The 26,853-nt window shown below is 44.1% G+C and overlaps 1 protein-coding gene across 1 annotated transcript in view; it reads left to right on the forward strand.

Annotated features, from left to right (window-relative positions):
- Positions 1-26,853, forward strand: part of LOC124619211 (ninein-like protein) — a 152,201-nt gene that overhangs the window by 42,469 nt on the left and 82,879 nt on the right. The window contains exon 10 of the mRNA XM_047145431.1: positions 9,107-9,258. Within this exon, the coding sequence (XP_047001387.1) occupies positions 9,107-9,258 (152 nt within the window). The remainder of the gene's footprint in view (positions 1-9,106; positions 9,259-26,853) is intronic.

A 26,853-nucleotide genomic window follows, 5' to 3' on the forward strand; every position in this document is an offset into this window, starting at 1 on the left:
CTCGATTCCTCCCCCTCCTTCTCCGCCGGCGTTGCCTCCGCCGGTTCCTCTTTCGCGGAAGGGGTCCCTCGGGGCTCTCCCTTCCTCCGTTTCTTCTCCTTCCCAGCCAGATGTCAGCCAGTGGCTGAAGGTTCCGCCACCTGCTGGTCGTAGGGCTTCTGCGTCGTCGTCAGCCTCCGACGCTCCTTCAGAAAAGCTCTCCCAGCCCTCTCACCCTAAGGGCCGACGTGAGAAGAAGGAACGGCATGTGTCCAAGAAGAAGGACGTTCCGGCGGTTTCAGCACCGCCTGCTGTACATAGTCCTGACTCCGGGGATGAGGTGGAGATCCTCGCCTCTGCCGCGGATCTCGCCCTCACGGAACCCTTGGGGGCCTCTCCTATGGACTCAGCTGACTCTCCCCCGGTGGCGGCAGTTGGCTCTGAAGCGCTGTCTGCCTCTTAGTCGCATTCACGCCCTCCCAGTCCCTTCCTGCTTCCATTCTCCAATGGAACTGCGGCGGTTATTTCCGCCACCTGCCTGAGCTCCGGATGCTTCTGAGTGATTCCCCTGTTCTCTGCATTGCTCTGCAGGAAACTTGATTTCCTGCACTGCGGACCCCCGCCCTTCGCGGTTATTGGGGATACTATAAGAACCGTGCTGCCTGTCAACGAGCGTCAGGTGGGGTTTGCCTCTTTGTTCACCACTCTGTCTGTAGCTCGCCAGTACCCCTTCAGACGCCTTTGGAGGCAGTTGCTGCCAGGGTTGAGCTCTCGCCGGCTATTACTGTTTGCTCTGTTTACATTCCTCCGGATGGGGAGCTCCCCCGACATGTCTTGGCTGCGCTGCTGGCTCAACTCCCGCCACCATTGCTGCTTCTGGGCGATTTCAATGCCCACAACCCTCTATGGGGTGGGACTGTCTCTGATGACCGCGGTCGGGCCGTGGAGAATTTGTTGGCTCAGCTCGACCTTAGCCTCTTGAACACCGGTGCTCCCACGCATTTCAGTGTTGCCCATGGCTCGTTCTCGGCCATCGATCTCTCTCTTTGCAGCCCCGGACTTGTCCCATCCCTCCACTGGAGGGTGCACCCTGACTTGTGCGGTAGTGACCATTTTCCCATCTCTTTGTCACTACCCCAGTGTCGTTCTTCTGGGCGCCTGCCCCGCTGGGCTCTCCACAGGGCAGACTGGCCGGCTTTTACTTCTGCTGCAGCCATTGAGTCTCCCCCACAGGGTGACATTGGCGAGGTGGTCCGTGTTTTAACCACGTCCATCATTTCAGCGGCCGAGGCTGCCATCCCCCGATCTTCTGGCCTCCCTCGGAGGAAGGCTGTACCCTGGTGGTCGCTGGAGATTGCTGAGGCTATTCGCGACCGTCGGCGGGCTCTCCAGCGTCATAGGCGGCACCCGTCTCTCGAGACCCTCATCGCCTTCAAGAGGCTCCGTGCCTTGGCCCTTCGTCTTATTGCACGGCGTAAGCAGGAGTGCTGGGAGTGGTATGTCTCGTCCTTGGGCTCCCATGTCTCCCCCTCACTCGTGTGGTCCCGGATCCGGCGAATTTATGGATACCAGACCCCTATGGGTGTCCCTGGGCTCTCCTTGGACGGCGCTGTCTGCACGGACGCTGCCGCCATTGCTGAACGGCTTGCCGCGCACTTTGCTCAGAGCTCTGCGACTGCATCTTATCCCCCCGCCTTTCGCTCTCTCAAGGAGCGAGCCGAGCGGACGCCGTTCTCATTCTACACGCGTCGTTCTGAAACATACAATGCTCCTTTCAGCGAGAGGGAATTCCTCGCTGCCCTCGCCGATTGCCCTGATACAGCACCAGGCCCAGACTGCATCCACGCGCAGGTGCTGAAGCATCTCTCCAGGGACTGCCAGAGACACATTCTCGCGATATTTAATCGCATTTGGAGCGAAGGCGTGTTCCCGTCGCAATGGCGAGAGGGTGTTATTGTCCCCATCTTGAAGCCCGGTGCGGACCCACTGGCGGTGGACAGCTATCATCCCATTACCCTCACCAATGTTTTGTGCAAATTGCTCGAACGTATGGTGGGGCGGCGTTTGTGTTGGGTCCTTGAGTCGCGCGGTCTCCTCGCTCCATCCCAGGGTGGCTTCCGCCGGGGCCGGTCTGCAGTGGACAATTTGGTGCGGCTGGAATCTGCTGTCTGTACGGCCTTTGCCCGACGTCAGCATCTCGTTGCTGTATTTTTCGATCTGCGGAAGGCGTATGACACCACATGGAGGCATCACATCCTCGCCACGTTGCATGAGTGGGGTCTTCGTGATCGGCTCCCGGCTTTTCTTCAAAGCTTTTTATTGCGCCGCTCTTTCCGGGTGCAAGTCGGTGCCACCTCTAGTTCATCTTATATACAGGAAAATGGGGTCCCACAGGGCTCAGTGTTGAGCGTCTCCTTCTTTCTAGTGGCCATTAATGGTCTGGCTGCAGCAGTGGGGTCGTCGGTGTCTCCTTCTTTGTATGCCGACGACTTCTGCATCTCATTTAGCTCCACGACTACGGGAGTCGCCGACCGCAGGCTGCAAGTCGCCGTTCGCAAGGCAGCATCATGGGCTCTGACTCATGGTTTTCAGTTCTCTGCACCCAAGACTCGAGTTATGCACTTCTGCAGGCGTCGGACGGTCCACCCTCATCCTGAACTTTACCTCGACGGCCACCTGCTTGAAGTGGTGGACACTTGCCGCTTCTTGGGACTCGTGTTTGATGCCCGGCTCACATGGGTTCCTCATGTTACTCAGCTGAAGCAAAAATGCTGGCGGCACCTCAACGCCCTCCGCTGCCTTAGCCACACGTCTTGGGGTGCAGATCACTGCACGCTGCTGCGATTGTACAGAGCCCTTGTGCAGTCCCGGCATGATTATGGGAGCCTGGCCTATGGGTCTGCGTCACCCTCAGTGTTGAAGTTGTTAGACCCCATACACCACTGTGGGGTTCGGCTTGCAACTGGCGCTTTTCGCACCAGCCCCGTGGATAGACTACTGGTGGAGGCCGGGGTTCCCCCGCTGCGGATTCGCCGCCATCGTCTGCTCGCCGACTATGCTGTCCACGTGCATTGCTCGCCAGGCCATCCCAATCGTCGCCTGCTTTTCCCTGCCATGGTCCTCCATCTGCCCGAACGGCGACCTAGGTCTGGGCTTTCCGTAGCTGTTCGTGTCCAGTCCCTGCTGTCAGAACTGGGGTCATTCCCTCTTCTGCCTCCCTTCCGGGTCCGTACACCTACGCCTCCCTGGTGTTTGTCCCGGCCGTCCGTCCGTCTGGATTTGGCACAGGGACCTAAGGACTCGGTTCCGCCTGTGGCCCTCCGTCGCCGTTTTCTTGCGCTCCTCGAATCATTTCCGGGCTGTGAGCCTGTCTACACTGATGGTTCCCTGGTTGATGGTCGCACTGCCTACGCTTTTGCTCACACTGCCCATGTTGAGCAACGCTCCTTGCCGGCTGGCTGCAGTATTTTTACTGCAGAGCTGGTGGCCATCTCGCGCGCTCTTGAGCATATGCGTTTCTGCTCAGGTCGGTCCATCGTCATCTGCAGTGACTCCCTGAGCAGCCTTCAGGCCATCGACCGCTGCTATCCCTCTTCTCCTCTGGTGTCCTCTATTCAGGAGTCTGTTTCCGCCATTGCCCGTTCTGGTCGTTCGGTGGTCTTGGTTTGGACGCCAGGTCATGTTGGCATCCCAGGGAACGAACGTGTTGACAGGCTGGCAAAAGGGTCGATCGCCGCCCCAGCTTTGGAGATCGGCCTCACGGCTCGCGACCTGCAGCTGGTGTTGCGCCGTAAGGTGCTTGGGGTGTGGTCTGTTGAGTGGCGTGGCATGACAGCCATGAATAAACTGCGGGCTGTCAAGGAGACGACCGATGTGTGGCGCTCCTCCCTGCGGTCTTCTCGCAGGGAGTCTGTTATCTTGTGTTGGCTCCGCATCGGCCATACATACCTGACGCACGGCCATCTTTTGCGTCAGGAGGATCCCCCCGTGTCGGTGTGGGTCCCGGCTGACGGTCGCCCACGTTTTATTGGAGTGTCCCCGACTGCGCACCCTTCGGCAGTCTTTTAATCTCCCGGGCACCTTGCCTTTGATTTTATGCGACGATGCCTCCATGGCTGACAGTGTTTTACATTTTATCCGTGCTAGTCCTTTTTATGGTTCCATTTAGAGTGGTCCTGCACCTTTCCCTTTGTGTGTCTCTTGTCCTCGAGTCTCTCATATTTGGTTGCAGATTTTAGTGTGTAGTTGGTTGGTTGACTCTTTCCCTTTTTTGTTGTCGTGGTCAGTCAACCAGTCTCCGGTCAACTTCTTTTGTTCTGTTTCCTTTTGTCTGGTGTCTTCGTGTCTGTAGTGTTCGTTACCGCATTTGTGTTCTTTTAGGGCCTGGGGGGGAGTCTCCTTCCCCTTGGGGTTTTACCTGCGTCGTGCATTTCTGTCTCGCCTGTTTTTTGGAATGGGGGACTGATGACCTTAGCTGTTTAGTCCCCCTTAAACATCCCAACAACCAACCAATCCAAGCACTAATAGAAAGCACTGATGCTCAAATCATTATAGGCACTGAAAGCTGGCTAAAGCCGGGTATAATCTCAGCTGAAATTTTTGCGAAGAACCTAATGGTGTTCAGAAAGGGTAGCCTAAACACGGTTGGCAGTGGCGTGTTTGTTGCTGTTAGTAGTTTACCTTGTCATGAAATTGAAGTAGATAGTTCCTGTGAGTTAGTATGGGTAGAGGTTATTGTTGGCAACTGAAATAAAATAATAATAGGATCCTTTTACCGACCTCCCAATTCAGACGATACAGCTGCTGAAAGGTTCAAAGAAAACTTGAGTTTGATTTCAAACACGTACCTGACTCATATTTTAATAGTTGGTGGTGACTTTAATTTACCCTCGATATATTGGCAAAAATACATGTTTAATCCCAGAGGTACGCATAAAATATCATCCGAAATTGTGCAATGTGAGCAGCTTTTTTCAGTTGTCTGCTGATGATGCTGTCGTTTATTGACTTATAAAGTATTCTCTGAAAATTATTGTGAGCAGTTAGTTCATGAGCCCACGTGAATAGTAAACGGTTGTGAAAATATGCTAGACCTCGTAGCAACAAATAATCCTGAGTTAATAATGAGCACCAAAACTGATACGGGGATTAGTGAACACAGCGTTGCAGTAGTGAGATTGAATATTGTAATCCCCAAATCCTCCAAAAATTGGCGAAAAGTATACCTATTCAAAAAAGCAGATAAAAATTCACTTGATGCCTTCCTGAGAGACAATCTCCACTCAATCCAAATTAATAATATGAGTGTAGACCAGATGTGGCTTGAATTCAAAGAAATAGTATCGGTAGCAATTGAGAGATTGATACCAAATAAATTAACAAACAATGGAGCTGATCCTCCTTGGTACACAAAACGGGTTAGAACACTGTTGCAGAAACAACAAAACAAACATGCCAAATTTAAACAGACACAAAATCCCCAAGATTGGTGATCTTTTGCAGGAGCTCAAAATTTAGCACGGACTTCAATGCAAGATGCTTATAACAGTTTCTACAACGAAACTTTGTCTGAAACCTGGCAGAAAATCCAAAGATATTCTGGTCATATGTGAAGTATGTTAGCGGCAAGAAACAATCAGTGACTTCTCTGCGCGATAGCAATGGAGATACTATCAAAGACAGTGCTGCCAAAGCAGAGTTACTAAACACTGCCTCCCAAAATGCCTTCACAAAAGAAGATGAAGTAAATATTCCAGAGTTCAAATCGAGAACAGCTGCCAACATGAGGAGTATCGTAGAAGTAAATATCCTAGGAATAATGAAGCATCTTAAATCACTTAATAAAAGCAAGTCTTCTGGTCCACACTGTATACCAATTAGGTTCCTTTTGGAGTATGCTGATACATTAGCTCCATACTTAACAATCATATAAAACAGTTCACTCGACAAAAGATCTGTACCCAACGACTGGAAAGTTGCACAGGTCACACCAATATTCCAAAAAGGTAGTAGGAGTAATCCACTAAATTACAGGCCCATATCGTTAACATCGATATGCTGCCGGATTTTGGAACATATATAGTTTTCAAACATTATGAATTACCTCGAAGAAAACTGTCTATTGACACACATTCAACATGGGTTTAGAAAACATCATTCCTGTGAAACACAACTAGCTCTTTGAGGGCTATTGACAAGGGATTTCAAACTGATTCCGTATTTCTGGATTCCCGGAAGGCTTTTGACACTGTACCACACAAGCGGCCCGTAGTGAAATTGCATGCTTATGGAATATCATCTCAGTTATATGACTGGATTTGTGATTTCCTGTTAGAGAGGTCACAGTACATAGCAGTTGACAAAAAGTCTTCGAGTAAAACAAAAGTGATTTCTGGGATTCCCCCTGGTAGTGTTATAGGCCCTTTGCTGTTCCTTAACTATGTAAACGATTTGGGAGACAATGTGAGCAGCTTTTTTCGGTTGTCTGCTGATGATGCTGTCGTTTATTGACTTATAAAGTCATCAGTAGATCAAAACAATTTAGAAAAGATATCTGAATGGTGCGAAAATTAGCAGTTGACCCTAAATAATGAAAAGTGTAAGGTCATCCACACGAGTGCTAAAAGGAATTAAATACCTACGTATTACAATTACGAACAACTGAAATTGGAAGGAACACACAGAAAATGTTGTGGGGAAGCCTAACCAAAAACTGTGTTTTATTGGCAGTATACTTAGAAAATGTAACAGATCTACTAAGGAGACTGCCTACACTACACTTGTCCGTCCTCTTTTAGAGTACTGCTGCGTGGAGTGGGATTCTTACCAGATAAGACTGACGGAGTACATCAAGAAAGTTCAAAGAAGGGGAGCACATTTTGTATTATTGCAAAATATGGGAGAGAGTGTCACAGCAGTGATACAGGATTTGGGCTGGACATCGTAAAAAGAAAGACTTTTTTGTTGCAACGGAATCTTCTCACGAAATTCCAATCACCAACTTCCTCCTCCGAATGCGAAAATATTTTCTTGACACTGAACTACATAGGGAGACATGATCACCACGATAAAATAAGGGAAATCAGAGCCCGTACTGAAAGATATAGGAGTTCATTCATTCCGCGTGCTATACGAGATTGGAATAATAGAGAAATGTGGAGGTGGTTCGATGAACCCTCTGCCAGGCACTTAAATGTGATTTGTGGAGTATCCATGTATATGTAGATGTAGAAAGATGTCCTTGAAAGGCTCGGCAAAAGGATGAATCGAGTAAGACCGGACATTGCTGACAAATGGATGCTGCATCATGACAATGCTCCATGTGACACAGCCACTACGATCACTGAATCTTTGACCTCAAATGGCATTCCTGTTGTTCCACAGCCCCCTTTTTCACCTGATCCTGAGTCCTTGTGGCTTTTTGTCCCCCAATTGAAAAAGTCTTTAAAGGACGTCATTTCGGCTCTCTGGGGAGCATTCAAAACAATGTGACTGGCTTTCTAAAGGCCATAACAGTCGAAATCTTTCAGCAGCTGTTTTTGTGTTTAATTGGACACAGGTTACATAATTCCTGGTATCATGTGAAGGTGGTTTGTATGCTTAGCAATGACCTCCAATTAGAAAATGCCATGGCTGGTGGGGCAGACATCACCCACTGACTGCTGACGTAGTGTATAGAGTTGCATCTCCGCTGAGAGCCTAATGTATGTCCCACATAGCATATATTGCCACCACCAGACAGCAAACATAATACATTGCTTGAATTCAGTGGTCCATTCAACACTTATAACTTAGTTTGGCTTTGATTCATTGATAAACATCTTCATAATCTAGATCCATGGCAAGAGCAGCATCTTGTCTTTCTTCAACATCTACTTCCAAATCTACTTCTCTCTTAGTTCTTATCAGCTCAAGGAGCTACTTTCCAAAATGTTGATCTCCATACATGCATTTCAAAAGTTGTTAAGCTTTTAAAACTGATGGTGCTGTCACAGGTATGTAATTGTTATATCTTAAGCATCCTTTTTGTACACTGCTATAAATTAATTTATATAGTGCTGTAGTTAAGAGACAGTTATTCATTGATGATGATCTAGATATTGGATATGAAATTTTACTCACCAGGCAGAGCCACATTACTGTGAAAGGATTTTCACCCAAATTTTAATTTACCTATAAAGAAAAGAATATTATAAAATAAAGCTCCAACTATAAAGTGTTATTACTCGACTGTTGCAAATTGACTGAAGCAAATAAAATTTAACTGGTTTTTCACTGTCCAATAAATAGCTCTGCTTTACACAAAAAGGTATAAGTCCATGTATTGGAAATATTTGATAGTAAAGCTCCCCTACAGGGAAAAGTGACAACTTTATTTGAACAAAAAGATGTAAGCTTGTTTTGAAAACTTTTTTGTGTTTGGAGTAACATGCACAAATAGAAATAACATCCAGTCAAAAGGATGGAATTGTGTCCTGTTAAACTGTGGAAATTGGACTCGCACCCTTCTGCTCAAAGAAGAGCAAAAAAAATGGAAAGGATATCTGAATTTCTGGGATGTGCTCATGGAAGGATGTAATACACATTAGATATAACTGAGAGATTTTTGACAACAGGAACTAGACCCAGTGTGGGATACACAGGGAAAATTTACGTGTTACAGAATATAGATGATATGCTGAGAATTTGGTGCAGACTTAAGAACAGAAATTGACTTAAGAAAAATTACGAATTGCATCATGCCCACAGACTGCAACATCTATTAGAGTTTATTCAATCTGTAACTCACACATGCAGATTATTTTTGCCTTTTAGGTACATACATGCAGACATTGAGGACCTTCTTTTAAAAGATTAATTGTTATTATTTCTCATGTTCATTTTGTTGCTTCTGCTTAATTTTTTTCAATCAGAATTAGTTTTTAACCCGTAGTTTGTGCCTTTAGTTTTTGCTATGACTGAAATGAATTACTCAATTTACTGCCCTTTTTTCTATGCATTTCAAAAGTCGTTAAGCTTTTAAAACTGATGGTATTGCCACTATGTAGTTGTCTTATCTTCTCCATTTAATAGATTGATAAACAAGTATGTATACCAATGCTTAAAGGTAGGTGATGTTTTATTTCAGATTAGTGAGCTGGAAGGAAGTCGAGACATGGTTGAGCCTCTTCTTGAACAAGTTGGGCAGCTTCAGACAGAAAATACTGAGCTGAGAGATCGCAATGATGAATTAAAAATGAAGATCGAAGCACTCACTGTACAGTTATCAAGGCTTGCTAGGTAGGTCGTGGTTCAATTACAATTTTTTTCTCTCCATGGTTCAATTACAAATTTTTTCTCTCAACATGATCTTACTTCATTTTGTTATCACTTGGGTATTAAAAATAAATAATGGTTATACCCAAAAGGGTTAATTTTTTAAAGTAGAGTCACAAAAATAATGACTGCTTGTGAGATGTACTCTACTTGGTTTAGAAAATCAACGGTTCCGAACAGTATAAGATTAGTGAGGCCTCTTAATGTGCATCCCAGACATGCCAGGATTCAAATATAGATATGTTGATGGCCAATACTAGCAGTGGATCTCTGTGTGTGTGAGCAGTTAATCAGATAGGGTAGTTCCATGCATATGGGTGCTGTCATCTGTGAGGGGATATCTGGACCAACTGCACATCTGAAAATGTTGCACATGTGGTTGCATTATCTCAGCTTGACATGTTCTGTGAAACAAAACATCTTTGCCTCGCTCTGTTGTATCAGCTTGGGGTTGGAGTGATCTTGCCCCTCTTTCCAATCATCCCAAACATATTCCTCTTTCCTCCATGATGACAGAGATAATCTTTCCAAAAGCTGGTATATTGTTTTTTGCTTCTAATATGTTTTTTTACCAGTACTGTAATTTTGACTCCTGGAGATGAGTACTGGTCAGCCAATATGCCTCTTTAAAATTTTTCAGGAAATTATTATTTTTTTATTCTTTTTATATAGTGAGAGATAGTACACAGTGAATGCATAAGAGGTAGTTAAAGTTGTCCTCATAAACTAAAAACTCTCAGAATCCAGGCTGTGGTGGTACAGTCACATAATATGAAGACTTGAAGGTCATGTCATAAAAAGTCTTTCTATGGTTACAGATCCACAGGACTTGTGGCCTGTAATTGAAAAAGTACTGTGATGATTCTCCATTGACAAAAGATCCCAGATTATTCCTCCATTCAGATCTCCAGGAGGAGACTGCCAAGTGGGAGGTGACCATGAGGAAAAAATGGAATAACCAGTGATGGGATAACATTCTACAAGCCAGAGTACGTAAGGTCAGAAGTTTGAATGTAGTTAAAATAGAAGAAAGATTCAGGAGTGGAATTGAAAGTCAAGATGAAAGGATGTCCATGATATGATTTGCTGATGACATCGCTATCCTCAGTGATAGCGAAGAAAAATTGCAGGATCTGTTGAATGGAATGAGTAGTCTAATGAGTGCCGTATATGGATTCAGAGTAAATTGAATGAAAGGCAAATGTAATGAGAAGCAGCAGAAATGAGAACAATGAGAAATTTTACATCAGAATTGGGGATCACAAGTAGATGAAGTTACAGAATTCTGCTACTGCTGCAGCAAAATTACACATGATTGACAGAGCAGAGAGGACATAAAAAGCAGACTAGTGTTGGCAAAAAGGGCATTCCTGGTCGAGAGAAGTCTAGTAATGTGATGCATAGACCTTAATTTGAGGAAGAAGATTCTGTGAGTGTATGTTCGGAGCATAGCATTGTATGATAGTGAAACATGGACAGTGGGAAAACTGAAACAGAAGAGAATCAAAGTGCTTAAGATATGGTGCTACAGAAGAATTTTCATAATTGGGTTATCTGGTAAGATAAGGAATATGGAGTTTCTCTGCAGTATCAGCAAAGGAAGAAACATATGAAAAAGATTGCCAAAAAGAGGGGATAGCCTGATAGAACATATGTTAAGGTATCAAGGTATAACCTATATGGTGCTAGAGCATAAAAACTGTAGTGGAAGACAGAGATTTGACTGTATCCAACAAATAATTGAGGATATAGAGTGCAAGTGCTTCTCTGAGATGAAGAGATTAGTGCAGGAGAGGAATTTGTGGCAGCTTGCATCAACCCAATCTGAAGAATAATGATTCAAAAAGTCTGTTGGTATATGATCTGGCTATTTTATATGTGAAATTTCTGTTTTACAATCTTTTAATCTTCTAGGAATGACTTTTCTTGGTTTATTGATCTATTCTTTTTATTTGTATTCTATGCTCTCCTTTGTTTAAATTGTTTGCGAAAAAGTCTCCCAAAAGATAGGTGTGTGACAAATTTTGTACTAGATGATGTGACTTACCAAACAAAAGCGCTGGCATGTCGATAGACGCACAAAAATACACACAAAATTCAAGCTTTCGCAACCAACGGTTGCTTTGTCAGGAAAGAGGGAAGGAGAGGGAAAGACGAAAGTATGTGGGTTTTAAGGGAGAGGGTAAGGTGTCATTCCAATCCCGGGAGCGGAAAGACTTACCTTAGGGGGAAAAAAGGACAGGCATACACTCGCGCGCACACACACATATCCATCCACACATACACAGACACAAAATGTCTGTTTTCGTTTGGTAAGTCACATCATCTTTGTTTTTAGATATATTTTTCCCACGTGGAATGTTTCCCTCTGTTATATTCAAATTTTGTACTAGAATTGAAGAAAATTGTTGTTTAGTATAGATACGATTCCACCATGCTACCAGAGTATAGACTTTCAATGAAAGAGAAGAAAAACTGCCACTAATGCGAGTGCAGGCTTCTACAGGAATGTCTTCACTTAAACTGATTAGAAAAACTCAAATAGCTCAAAAATATATTTCAAATTTCAGTTGCATACAACTGGCAAATGTGTTAACATGTAACAAATTTTTCTGAATTTCTTTTTATGTTTACTCCATTATCTGAATGGAGATGCTGAATAGTAACAGTGGCACAAGGATAAGTTAGTCAAAAAGCTCAGCTTTTCCAGCTTTTCATTTATTTATCATTCTCATTATGTTAACTTGCAGATAGAATTGCTAGCATACTTCCTATACTTTCATTCAGTACTGTTCTATAACTGTGCAGCGAAGGTCAAAGAAGTATTTATTCTGCGGAAGTGTACTGTAAGAATACTGTGTAAAGTTGATAGCTGAACATCTTACAGAAGTCTCTCCAGGGATCTGTGGATTGTTACTTGTACATTCAGTACCTATATTCATTTATGATAGACAGTGCAGTTCATCATTACAATAATTGAAATAAAAATATGTGCAAGGTGACCCAAAACTCTATTAACAATTGAAATTGCACTAATTCACAGAATCATGTAGGTAGAGAGAGAAAACTTGACACATGTGCCCGAAATAACATCGGGTTTTATTGAAACCTAAACTAAGAGCAAAAACCATCCAACAAACAGTGCTGGGCAGCAACACATCAGTGATGCTGCATTATAAAATTATAAAAATGAACTGTAGTGAGAGAGGGAACCATATGTGCCAGCAATTGTGGCAGGTTGATTTGTCAGAAAATGTGCTGTTAGTGAAGCTTTACTGCCAGAATGGAGAATCTGCAATCTGCTACTGCAGCTTTACAACCCTATCAGCATAAGAAGGGTATCTGAACAGGTAAAAGTTCTGTGACAAGTGTTGCTGTGAAGAAAATGATCATGAAGTTCGAAACCACTTGTTCTTTAGATTATCGGCCCTGTAATGGGCAATGAATCACAATTGCTACTGCTGCTCAGGCAGTTCAGGAACAAATGACGAGTTCCAGGTTCATCTATGGATGGTGAAATCAGCTCTCATGAAGTCACATGTTGCACTGGCATTCCGTGCACTACTGCTTGGAGAATAATTAGGTGTACCCCAGTGCTAGTCATACAAAATCCAGCACCATCAAGAACTGTTAGCCACTGATTTTGTGACATGGAGAACATTTACAGTGTGGGCACTTCTAAAAATGGGGGAAGATGATGATTTCCGTATTTACTCGAATCTACGCCGCACTCAAATCTAAGCCGCACCTGAAAAATGAGACTCGAAATCGAGGAAAAAAATTTTCCCGAATCTAAGCCGCACCTGAAATTTGAGACTCGAAATTCAAGGGGAGACAAAAGTTTTAGGCCACATCTCCAAATCGAAACAAAGTTGGTCCATTGTAATATGAGACACAATTTAGATCGAATGAATGACGATACAGCTACAGTAGTTTGGTTCGAGTCGTAAGCTTAGCAGTTACGCTTTGCCAGGTAGCCATTGCTATGCGTCAGGTGCTCCGTCCTTATTTATACGGGTACGATTCCTTTTTCACGTGCTTTGTCTGGTTTGAATTGATTGCTTATTTTTCTTTGATCTGATAAGTGCCGTTTTCTTTGTTATAGGTGTTTACGTCACTCTAAGCTGAAAATGCATTACTGTACTGTGTCATGCATTGTTTGTTGCATTCTGATAGTGCGTGTTTACGGCCTCTCGCCGCTCGCGGCATGGCTTCATTTTGTGTGTGCTACGGTCGCTTATAATTTAAAAAAAAAAAAAAAAAAAAAGAGAGGAATCGTCTCATTAGCGAAACAATGGCAAGAGACTGCTATTTGTTGTTACTTACACTGCTGCTTTCTTTGCTAATGATTAACAAGAACCAAATAATAGACTGCGTGTGATAGATCTTCTGAACGACAGTTTAGCGAAAATTTTTCTCCGTTTGAAAATCTTTGCAGGTCCCTCTTTAGTATGTTACATTCTGCACAGAAATTAGAGTCATCTTAGATTTAAAAATGTAGTCAATTGCCATGCTTCATTTCTGACTGTATCACTATTAGGCATAAGAATTATACGAATATAAAGATGGCATGATATGTATATTCTTCCGCGTTTGCTGTTGTCTCACTCTAGTTTCGTACTTTATTAGGCAGACAGGATTTAAATGTGGTAGCAGCAAACACGAAAGAATACATGGCAAAATGTTTATATTCGTACGGTATTATTCTTATGGTGAAAAGAATACTGCATGCGATTCACAATTCATAAAAGTTCTTATTAGCAACGATCTCTTGTCACAGGTAGGAAAAAACTCAGAACGTAGAGTTGGCCATATTGACAAACATCCCAAACAGTCTTGCCAGTCGGATTTTCGTAGTACATTGAAATGCTGCTGCTACATTCGAAGATGAACAATACGGAATTTGTATTTACTTCGTTGGATAATGTACGAAAATGCAGTGGTCGAAACTCGGGGCGGAGAAAAAAGCTCGTCTTCCACCCTTTTTTTTTTAAATGACGCAGCGGTTTTGGTGCCAGTATTTCTTTGTGCCTACAAAGCATGCCTATGTAGCGCTACATATATTCGATGGCAGAAGTTAGTTGTGGCGGCACCCGCCAACATTTTTCAGAACTTCCGCTTGCTTTGCACTCGATTCTAAGCCGCAGGCGGTTTTTGGATTACAAAAACTGGAAAAAAAGTGCGGCTTAGATTCGAGTAAATACGGTAGTTGTCTAATGTGTTGTGGACCGATGAAGCCCATTTCACACTCTGAGTGTCTGTAAACACCCTCAACTGCAGAATCTGTGCTACAGGAAATACCAATGCTTGACAACAAAATCACAGTGTGATATGGATTTACCGCATCAGTTGTGATCGGACCCATTTCTTCAAGGAAATGCGAGATGCTGTTTTTCAAACTGTCAGTGTTATGGGTGTGATGTACGCTGATATATTACAGAATTGCTTCTTCCCTAGCTTGTCTGATAAACACCAGCTGGAAGTTATGACTTTTGTGCAGGATAGCACTCCACCCCATATTGTTACATGTGTGCAAGATCGCTTGGCGGGGATTGTTTGTAGAACCACAAGTCATTTCAAAGACATGTCAATTTTTACCTCTCTGTCTACACAAATCGTGAAGCATTTAATTCTCAAATGTTAACAGACTTCTGGGTTACCTATATGTTATGCATCACTATTTAGGTCTCAGAATGGAGTTTTACACTCTGGTGAAAAACTGTACATGTTGCTGGTAGACATCAGACAAAAAACTGAAAATCCACAGATATTCAAAAACAAAGTAAAAGAATACTTCTTTAGCCAACTCTTCTGCAATTTATTTGTGTTTTAATTAGTGTGGCTTTTTTAACTTTATCGCAGCGAAAGGTTTTAGGTTATATTCAGATTCATATATCTGAACCCAGGGATGTAAAATTTCCATAAATCTGTCATTTGAATGAAACAGATTTTGACTTTGCTAGTGCACAGACAGCTGATAGTGTGCTGTGTACAGCTGCATGAATGCTTGATTTGAAATATTGAAGAAAAGAACAGCAGTGGATTAGTTAAGGAGATTAACCAGTTTCAAAGTGGTGGTTTATCTCCGAACAGCCATATACATATGTAAGGTAATCCAGAAGTGATTTCAGTAATTGTCAGTGTGAGTAGAGTCCATGCACACATCACCATTCTGTTGCCCTATATCCAGCCAATCCTATGTCTGGACTGATATGGTACTTCCTCTGTGTTTTACAGAGAACCATACCTGCATATTACTACAATGGGGTCACCACTTTCAAAGACATTTTAAAGGTATGGCTTCTCCTCACTCATCCCCCTTCCCCCTACTCCCATCCCCTCCCCTCCCCACCTCACCATTCTCTTACAGGAGGGAATCCATGCTCTCCTTCTCTCTGCATCTAGTGTATAGTGCAAGGTCAAATGTAACACAGTTTCTCAAAGTGTCTGCTGTCTGCACATTCAGTAACTCAGGAGGAACCTGGAAACTAGCCTAGTACTTACCAAAATGGATATGGAAAACCAACTAAACCTCATTGTCAGGCTGGTGAGCACACCGGCCCCCATCCTTAACTCCATTCGTCCCAATAGTACAAAAGAAGTTTGAGTCTAAAACTTTTTACATAATTAACGTTTACTATAGTAAATAGGCCAAGAGATGAGTACACCAAGCAGATTCAGAAGGATGTAGGTTGCAGTATGTACTGGGAGATGAAGAAGCTTGCGCAGGATAGAGTAGCATGGAGAGCTGCATCAAACCAGTCTCAGGACTGAAGACCGCAACAACAACAACAACATAGTAAGCAACAAGTAAAAGAAGAAATTGGAAATTTAAGGAAGTGGTTTCATTTTGGAACCGTAGGTCATACAGTTTTCAATGACGTATCGTTTCATATGATATATATGAAAGTAAATTTGCATTTTTCATAGACGCAATCCCACATCTTGAAATTTTCATAAACTCTTAATGCCTAAAACAAATTATAATCCTAAATAGCAAAAATGGGCCGGTAGTTTAATACATTTTGTATCAACACCACACAGTAGACTGCCCCGGTGGTTTCATTTCAAAACCACTCATAAAAGTGGCAGTACAAACTCGGTTACATTACATTAACTTTAGATATACTTACTTTCAGTGTCAATGATATCCTCAAATTATCAATATTTTTAAAAAAAATAAAGCTGAATGTTAAAATGTCCTAAAATCAAGTAGGTCAATCTCTGCGACGACTGTTGCTTGGAATGCTATAAGTGATTGCTACAGGGCACTACATTCTCAGAAGTGCATCCATTAATGTGTCAGTCATGCAACATCATTGATGGTTTCATGCTAAAGGTATGAGTACTTTAGAGAAAAGGTAATAAAATGGTGGTTTCAGGCAGACACCACTGGTGGTCAAAGTGGTAATCAGTGAGATGGATTCTGTGTGGGTCCAGCACACTTTTCAGTTCCCCGGAAGTGGGTGCTTCAATACATGTGGCTGTCTGAGCAAGTCTGTGAGTAGATTATCACTGGTCACCGTTTGTTGGCAGTATAGGATGGTTATAATTACACTTCACTACTTGAGGGGGCTCCCATGAAAAACAAGTGATCATTGAGTGATGAAACTGTGTGGAAACATTCATAAGGACATGGTGAAGAGGAAATAATGAATGAATCATTGAGAGAAACACACTTTAATTTCTACATGAGAGGGCAGCATTTGTTAATTGCATACCATGTTTATGTTCCAGGTTACAAACATTGCTCAATGTGACAACCATCTTATCCATCACAGACTGGACATGCACTAGGGATACAATTTCACAATTGCTTGCGGCACTTTCCAAACAGTGGATCACAGAATGTTGTCATGACACAGCTTGTGCACTGCTTGAAGATCATACATTGCATCTAGCATTCTTAGCTGTAGCAATAGTAACTTCTTGAACCATTTGTGGCACAATTGGCTATCAACCTTTCCCAGGGGCAGTTCCCAAATTGCCAGTTAATGTGAACTTCCAAATCATGTTCTTCAACCTGAGTGCGGAAGGATGACCTCTCCGTGTTCCTTTAATTCGTCTATCCTCACAAAGATCAGCAGCACCATTGCTGTAGTTTTGGTACAGCAGCTTTACGAGTAAAGCCCTGCTCACCTTGTCTAGACTGATGTCAGCTGTCTGCAGCTGTAATGCGCACTGATGTTTGTGTTTCAACACTACGTCGCCGTACCACTACCAGTACCCAACAGCAGGTTATAGCACTAACACTACTAATGACACAAACCCTGCATTGCATAGTCTGAACATCATTCCTAAAAAGTTTGTTACCCATATGGTAAACAGTTTTCCTTCTACAGTGGCTTTAGTAGTGAAAGTTTAACTATAATCACCCTGTATAATTTACAGAAGTAGTCTGTGGTGGGTGACCTCATGCCACATCCATGAAGGCTCTCTTTCATTATAGGATTTATGGGAATGAATGAATAGATTCGGATGCTATAGATATATTACAGCTTTTTATTCCATGCCCTAAGTTTCCAAAATCATTACCTGACATTTTCTTTCATTTTATTTCTATAATTATACTCCATAATTTGTCTCACTTTTGTTCACTTGTCAGTTGCTCATTCTGAGTTTCAAATTTCCCTGGTATTCAGTAATTTTCTCAATACCTGTGGTCACAGTATGTTACAGTTGAATGCTAAGTACAACAAATAACCATTATTGTCAAAATTACAGCATTTTAGTTGTTATTTAAATGGAATTAACATAATTTTGTGAGCATCTCTTGCTATATTTGTGACACTCGAAGACTCTTTAAGTGATGGCAATGTTGGTATGGAAGTATTACCCTGAAGTGGTCAAGATCATCGACTACTGTGTTCATCATAGCTGTCAAAGAGTTCACGTGCTAGTCACCAGAGGTGGTGATGTTCAGCATCAGAGGTTGCAACATTCCATGAAAGTGACACAGTGTTAGAACTTCCTGGCAGAGGCAGATCGTGACTGTGCTAATCTAATGCAGAAAACTGCATTTCAAGTGCTTACAGAGTATCTTCTCCTGTGTTTTGTTTTCGTTAATAAAAGTTTATTATTCCTGGTACGAGAATGTTCATATTTCATATGTTGTTGTAGTTGAGTTGCCAAAACATAATTAGTTTTGACAGTTAACACTTAGCCATGCCAACAATGATGACTCTGACATGACTTCACCTGTCATGAACAGCCTACAAAGACCATAAGAAGCAGTACAAACTCTTGAGTGATCAAAGAATTTTTGTGAAAACACAAGACTCAGAGCTTGCCGAAGGGAAATCTGTACAATGACTTGTGAAAATGCCTCTATTGTGCAGGTGTAACAATCAGTTCAATCAAATTAGCTGAAGTCAAAAACATTATTACTCCTCCTCCTGTACAAGAATCCTATCACAAATTCAAATGGTTCAAATGGCTCTGAGCACTATGCGACTTAACTTCTGAGGTCATCAGTCACCTAGAACTTAGAACTAATTAAACCTAACTAATCTAAGGACATCACACACATCCATGCCCGAGGCAGGATTCGAACCTGCGACCGTAGCGGTCGCTCGGTTCCAGACTGCAGCGCCTAGAACCGCACGGCCACAATGGCCGGCTATCACAAACTCAAGGCAAAATTGAGTCACTGACTTTTTGCCTCATAAAAAAAGTGCATGTGTTAAGTTCTAACACAGGAAGATATCAAAGACAGAAAGCTGCCGCCATTATCTGAGAACACCTATGCAATAAGGATGCCATGGGAACTGTACCTGGCACCTTGTTACATACACTTTGGAATAACCGTCTTCTGGCTCAGTCTAAAGTTACTATAGCGTCTCAGATGGAAATGCCATCAGATGTTCCGTCACAGATCTGGCTGACAGAATTCAAGATGCAATAATTCCATCATCAATAAAAGCAGTAGCAGTGCTGCACAACAGTGTTTTGTCATTGGCAGTGACACATGCAGTTTATGATTACCTCTCAGATAAGGTAAGTGCTGTAGCTAAACAGATAAGTGAACTGCTGTCTTGTTGCAGCTCCAACAGTGACAGAGGATATTTTTGCAGATCACGTAGTAATTTCCTGATGAACTCATTGAGCCTTAGTGGCGCAGTGCAGCCACCTATTGTACGCTGGTCAGTGGATATTTGGAGACCAGGTGCACAAGTGCACTACCTTGCACCTACCGAAATGGCAATGGCAGTCAAACCTAGGCACATCCAGTTGCTGCTTGAAGTCTCAGTGTCTTTTTTATTAGTGATCTAAAGATGGGCCAATAATTTCTTGTGGATGTTGGGCCAGACACGTGTATTTATTGATATGCTATACTCTACAATTGCTGGCCACCAACTTTGTTCTGTCTTAATATATAGTAACTTAACGATAAACAGCATATTGAGCTGGACTTGGGACTGCACTGTGTCTTCGCCTAGAATTTCACCATTGCCAAAGTCACAGAACCCATAATTGAGGTTGACTTCGTGGTGCATTATTGTCTACTACCAGGTGTGACGAATGCAAGTCTCGTCAATAGTATCGTTGGACTTTCGACAGCTGGAGTCCATAGCAGTACAACAACACGCAGAGCCAAGCTCATGCAAATGATGAAAAGCAAGTTGTTGAGCTGCTTGAAAAGTTTCCCATCATAACACAACCACCAGGGCTCCAAGGGAGGTACATAACAACACCATACATTATACCAAAACGAATGATGGCCCACCAGTTTCGTGTCATCCAAGATGTTTTGCTCCTGATCATCTTACTATTGCAAAAGCAGAATTTGTGTTTATGATCAGGGAAGGTAATATTTGCCCTACTAGCAGTCAATGATCGTGCCCAAGAAGTGTGGTGCATGACATCTGTGCTGTAATTTTTGTGCACATAAAGTAATGACATTTCGGACAGATACCGTGTGGCTGCCAGATATATTCTGAGAACAACCATAATCATGTCGTTTGGCTTATTCAAGAGTATCTTCATGACATGTGGTTTATGCATGCTGTTTTGCGTACCTCGATGACACCCTTATCTTTTCAACCATTGCAGAACAGCACCAGCAACACTTGGTGGACGTTTTGAAACAGTTACAACAGTTTGGCGTGTTGTTAAATACTGACAAGTGTGCTTTTGGTAAACCACATATTAACTTCTTAGGATTTTGTCAGCAGGAACAGTGCACCCACCTGAGAAAATAAAAGCTATAATGAAGATTCCACAGCAAGAAACCATAAAAGAATTATGCCCTTTTTAGGAATGCTGAGTTTTGTCCGGCTTCATCTGCCCTGCTGAGCTGAGTTGCAAGAACCGCTGACTGCAGCTCTTTGTGAACATAATACTAAGGGGAATTCACTTGTCCAATGGACAGATGCAATGAGCTCTGCTTCTGAGACAGCAAAGCATAGCAAATGCTGCACCTCTGCATTGGATACGCATCTTCAATGTCAGTACAGTAAGGTTTTCCATGTACATGTGCCTGTTGGAGATTATCCAGATACAGTAACATGTTTCTTACACGTGCACATTGACTTAGTAGGCCCACTTCCACCATCAATGGTTAGCACTATTTATTAAATGCAATTGATTGCTTCACTCATTGGCCATGAGCTATTTCCTTACCTTTGTGTCAAATTGGGTTTCGCACTTCAGGTGTCCGCTGCACACAAGCACAGATTGTGGCCGGCAATTCGAGTCGGAGTTACTTATTCAACTCAGTAAATTCTGTGGCGCATTCCATCACAGAACAACCAGCTATCACCCAGCGAGAAATGGCATGGTCGAAAGTTGGCACTATTCTTTAAAGGCTGCACTGATGTGTCTAGATACTCATTGGACAGCTGCCTTACCCATGGTCTTGCTTGGACTTCGCACTGCGTACAAACCAAACTTGAATTCATCACCAACAGAGCTTGTGTATGGCGAAGAACTTCATCTGCCTGGCAAGTTCATTGACCCATGCTCTGTACAGCTACCTGACCACAACCACTCAGACTTCATTTGATGTCTTAGGGAACATATTTGCATGCATTCACCCTCGTGGCATGGAACGACACCTACCTACATGCATCGTGACTTGCAAACAGGCACACATGTCATGTTACAAGTAGACAGTGTCAAACCATCCATACAACCCCCATGAAAAGGCCCATATCAAGTCATCAAAACAGGACTACCTGCATTCTCAGCTGACAGAGTGAAACCTGCATACATCCCTCTGTGAGTCCGGGGCTTACAATAGGCCCGAGTTATTCCTGCCTGTCATAAGAGGTGACTAAAAGGAGTCTCCCACCTTTTGGCACTACAAGTTCAGGTCTCGTTTTATGGTTTGACCTCCCACTTTCCAAATTCTGGAGAAGTGCGGGACATTTGGAGAAGGACGCCTTCGTGGTGACCAGTTATCCATAGTGCAATTAGATTCAATCTCGTGCACCTCTTCTTATCATGGCTTTGCATCCCCATCTGCAATTCAAGTATTTGGGTGAGGATACCTTCTGGGGCATGTCATCTTCTTCCATTGTCTCCTGTCCTCATGCACCCCCATGACAAAATTGGATTTTTCGGCACCCAACATCCAGCACAGTAGACAGTCCATTGTGGTGGAGCCATCATGTACCCATTTGGTGGTAGCCCCCTGACAACACAGGGATCACACTGCTGATGCCTGAGCTTTAAACTCTTCACATATGACAAGAAGTAGATGCCTGACTTGTTGGAGCATCAGGACTCCTGCCAAAGGACATTGTGCCAGGTGGCCTTTGCTGTGGCTGGGTGGTGCCCATGGGAAGAACCCCTGATCGGAGTAGGTGGCATCAGGGCAGATGACTCGCAGTGAAGTGAACCAAGTTATGTTTTGCTGGGGACCGAATGGTCCCAGCAGTCTCTAAGAAAGGAAAGGTTGATTTCAATGCTGACAGGTATGACCCTAAATTGTTCTCCTCCCTAGCAACACCTTGGTAGGAATGTAGGGCTTCAGATTGACAGGATCCATATTCGCCTCCTTACTTAGTGTGCAGCAGAACTGATTGGTACTCCTTTCTGGATACGAAGCCTCTGTTTTTCGTTGAGCACCTGGAGGATAAGTTTGGGGAAGTGACAACACTGTCCAAAATGCGCAATGGGTCGGTTTTTATTCAGATGGCATCCCCAACCCAGCCCTGAGTGTTACTTGTCTGTGACATGTTGGGTAATTTTCCTGTTTGGTCACTCCCCATAAAAGCCTCAACGTGATCCAGAGAATTATTTTTCATCGCCACCTCTTGTTGTTGTCCGACAATGAGCTACGTGCCAATTTAGAATGGTGTGGTGTTCATTACATCTGGCACATTTACGGGGAATCCAGAGACAATTGTTTTTGCTACCGGTGCCTTTGTCTTGGCCTTTGAGGGTGATTCGTTACCTGAAAAGGTCATGGTGATAGTATACTGATGTGACGTCAAACCTTATGTCCCTCACCCTATGTGGTGCTTTAAGTGCTGGAAATTTGGGCACATGTCCTTCCAGTGCCACATGTTGAGGTTTTGGACGTTCGCTGCATCCAAATACTACATGTGTGCCTCCTGTCCTCTGTGTGAATTGTAGAGTGCACCGCGCCCCCTCCCCGCTGGACTGCCCGGTACTCCAAAAGGAGCGGAAAATTACGGAGTACAGAACCCTGGGCAGGCTGCCTTACCCTGGGGCTAAACTCAAATATGAAAAGCTAAACCCTGTTTGGGAGTGCGCTCTTCCTAAGCTGCCGCCACGACGGCGTCACCTTCGATGGCGCCGTTATGCCCATTATCTAATGTAGCTCCAGTGGGCCCTCAGGACCGCCCACCTTCCTGCCCCTCCAGTTGGCTGCGGTCACATCTTCTTCTGTTGCTCCCCAGGCTTCTACTTTGAGAGCCACTGGCTGCTGGTCAAAGGGCTTGAGGGTCTCCCTCTGTCCCTGAAGCAACTTCTGAGAAGCCCTCCCAGCAAGCCCCTAAGGAGTGGCGAGAGGCCAAAACTTCAAAGAAGAAGTCCACTAAGAAACGGGAGCATCCAGTGCCCCTCACACCAAAAATCCCCCATGGCTCTGTGTCCAAGGATGAGGTGAAAATTCTGGCATTCCTGAGGACCTAGATGTTACCGATGCCTTGGATGCAATGGTACTGGATGCAAACATTCAACCAGTGGTGACAGGTGATGCTGAGGCCTAATTTACCTCCTTGGTCACTTCATGCCATCTCAGATGACAAAGTGTCAATTCTCCAGTAGAACTGTGGAGGTTATTTTTCGCACCTAGCTGAGTTATGTCAGCTCACTCTTTGTGGCTATCAGGTATACTACAAAAACTGTCCTGCCTGTGACAGACCGTCAGGTGGAGCATGCATCTTCATCCTTCCCTCTGTCTGTAGCAAACCTGTGCCCCTTCAAACACATGTAGAAGCTGTGGCTGTCAGGTTGTGGACAAGGCAGGAAATTACCATATGTAACATCTACCTCCCTCCAGATTTTGACGCACTGCACCATTTCTTGGCTGCACCCATTTCGCAATTCTCCTCACCTTTTCTCCTTAAGGGTGATTTTAATGCCCATAACCCTTTCTGGGGTGGAACCAAGGTCACTGCCCATGGCAAAGATGTTGAAGACCTACTAACTCAACTCGACCTTTGCCTCCTAAATACAGGTGCCCCACACATTTCAGTGTAGCACATGGCACATATTTGGCCATTGATCTCTCGGTTTGCATTCCTGGCCTTCTCCCATCTGTCCCCTGGAGAGCACATGATGACTTGTATGGTAGTGACCACTTTCCACTCTTCCTGTCCCTACTCCAGCATCCTTCATCTAGAAGCTTGCCCAGGTGTGCTCTTTCCAAGGCTAACTGGGACACTTTCACCTCCGCTACCACCATTGAATCTCCGTTGTATGCCACCATCAGTGAGGTAATTCACACCATTGCTAATACCATTATTGCTACAGCTGAATCGTCAATCCCTTGTTCCTCCAGTTGCCCCCGACAGAAGTCAGTGCCGTGGTGGTCGCTGGAAATCACTGCGGCCATTAGGGACCGCAGGCAGGTCCTCCAACATCATAAACGCCACCCCTCCCTGGAGAACCTTACTGCCTTCAAACGGCTCCGTGCCCAGGTTTGCCTCCTCATCAAATGAAGGAAGCAGGAATGTTGAGAATGCTTTGTTCCCACCATTGAAACATGAACCTACCCCTCCTATGTGTGGACCAAGCTTTGCCGACTTTACAGCTATCAGACACCTACAGGTGTATCCAAAATTTCCACAAATGGAGCTGTATCTGCCAATCGAGACGTAATTGCAGTGTGTCTTGCTGAGCATTATGCTCGCATCTCTGCATCAGAGAATTACCACCCCGCCTTTCATCTCCTCAAACAGAGGGTGGAACGACAACACCTATCTTTTGCTCCACGCCGTCCTGAGCCTTATAGTGCTCCTGACACACCCCTGGTCCAGACCGCATCCATTCGCAAATGCTGAAACATCTGTCAGCGGATACCCAATGCCACCACTTTGCTGTCTTCAAGCGAATCTGGAGCGATGACAGATTTCCATCGCAGTAGTGGGAAAGTATCATCATTTCAGTGCTAAAGTCCAGGAAGAACCCACTGGATGTTGATAGCTATTGTCCTATCAGCCTCACCAACATTCTGTACAAGCTGCTTGAATATATGGTGTGCCGTCCGTTGTGTTGGCTCCTTGAATCTCGGGGCCTTCTGGCTCCATCCCAGTGTGGTTTTCGCCAAAGATGCTCCATCATCAACAACTTGGTGCATCTGGAGTCTGCCATTCGATTGGCCTTTTCCTGGCGACAATACCTTATTGATGTCTTTTTCGACCCGACAAAGGCCTATGATACCACTTGGTGACACCACATCCTCACTACTCTGCATGAGTGGGGGTTCTGGGGCCTGCTCCCGATTTTTATACGGAACTTTTTGTCACTCAGTACTTTCAGAGTTCGCATCGGTGCTTCCCACAGTGCACCCCATATGCAAGAGAAAGGGGTCTCGCAGGCAGAGTGTCCCACTCTTTTCAGTTGCTGTCAATTGTCTCACATTAGCAGTAGGATCATCAGTATCTCCCCTCCTATATGCTGATGATTTTTGTGTTTCCTTCTGCTCCTCTTCTATTGTTGCATCTGAACACTGGCTGCAGGGAGTTGTACAGAAGGCGCAGTCGTGGGCCCTCAGTCACAGCTTTCAGTTTTCGGCTGCCAAAATTTGTGTAATGCACTTCTGTCATTGTCGTACCATCCAGCCCCATCCAGAACTTTACCTCAATGACCAACTTCTAGATGTAATGGAGACTTACCACTTTTTGGGACTGGTCTTCAACGCCCGCTTAACTTGGCTTCCCCTCTTCGTCAGCTTAAGGACAAGTGATGGCAACACCTTAATATTATTTGATGCCTGAGCCGCATCGATGGGGATGCGGATTGTCCTAGACTGCTGCAGCTGTACAAAGCCCTTGTACAGTCCCATATTGATTATGGGGGCGTTGTGTGTGGTTCAGCATTGCCCTCTGCACTGCGTCTGCTGGACCCTATCCACCAATGTGGAGTTCGTCTCACGACGAGAGTCTTCCAAACGAACCCCGTTAATAGCGTCTTTGTGGAAACTGGCATTCCTCAATCGCAGCTGTGGTGGCAGCTATTGCTTGAAAACTATACCACCCACAATCATAGTTTGCCTCACCATCCAAATTAGCGTCTCCTTTTTGCTAACACAGCGATCCATCTCCCGCAACGGAAGCCCAGAACTGGAAATCCCTTCGCTGTTCGTGTCCGGTCACTTTCTAATGAACTCAATACTTTCCCCTTAGCACCTTTCCTGGGGGTCCACTTCCGTACACCTCCATGGTCCATAACTCGGCCACAGCTTTGGCTGGACCTATTGCAAATCCCCAAAGGCTCAGTTCCACCTGAGGCCCTCTGCCGGCAATTGCTCTGTCTTCTCAGTGAATTTGAGGGCTAAGAAATAATCTACACAATTGGATCAATGGTCAACGGTCTTGTTGGCTTTGCTTTCATCCACCGTTGGCCATACTGAACAGTGCTCCTTGCCAGATGGCTGCAGTGTTTTCAGTGCAGAGTTGGTGCCATCTATCATGCTCTTGAGCATATCTGCACCTGCTCTGGTGAGTCCATCATCATCTGTAGTGACTCCTTAAGGGGACATGCTCGTGAAAATTACCAAAAATTTGAAAAAAAAATTCTTGGTCTATAGAAAAGAGCACTTCATGCTGATTTCAAAAATGTATAGTTTATGGGCATTATCATTTTCCGTTCATCCTAAAATTGAGGTTGAACGTAGTGTTGCACAGGAGCCATGCCCATCTGTCAGTTTGAAATGCATCAGAATACGTGATGCATTATTTTATTCTTCTGTTTTCTCCGTCGTTAGTTACGGATCATTAACACAGTTGTATTCTAGAAGGCACTGACTTCCGAAACCAAACTACAGGCATGTCTATTTTGTTTCTGTTTGTGTGTGTTTGTGTATGTGTGTGTTTCCTGTGCTACAAATGCCGAGATTAAAGAAATTTAGCCCCAAATGAAAGT

This window comes from Schistocerca americana, chromosome 6 (assembly GCF_021461395.2).
Source record: "Schistocerca americana isolate TAMUIC-IGC-003095 chromosome 6, iqSchAmer2.1, whole genome shotgun sequence".
Classification (NCBI taxonomy): Eukaryota; Metazoa; Arthropoda; class Insecta; order Orthoptera; family Acrididae; genus Schistocerca; species Schistocerca americana.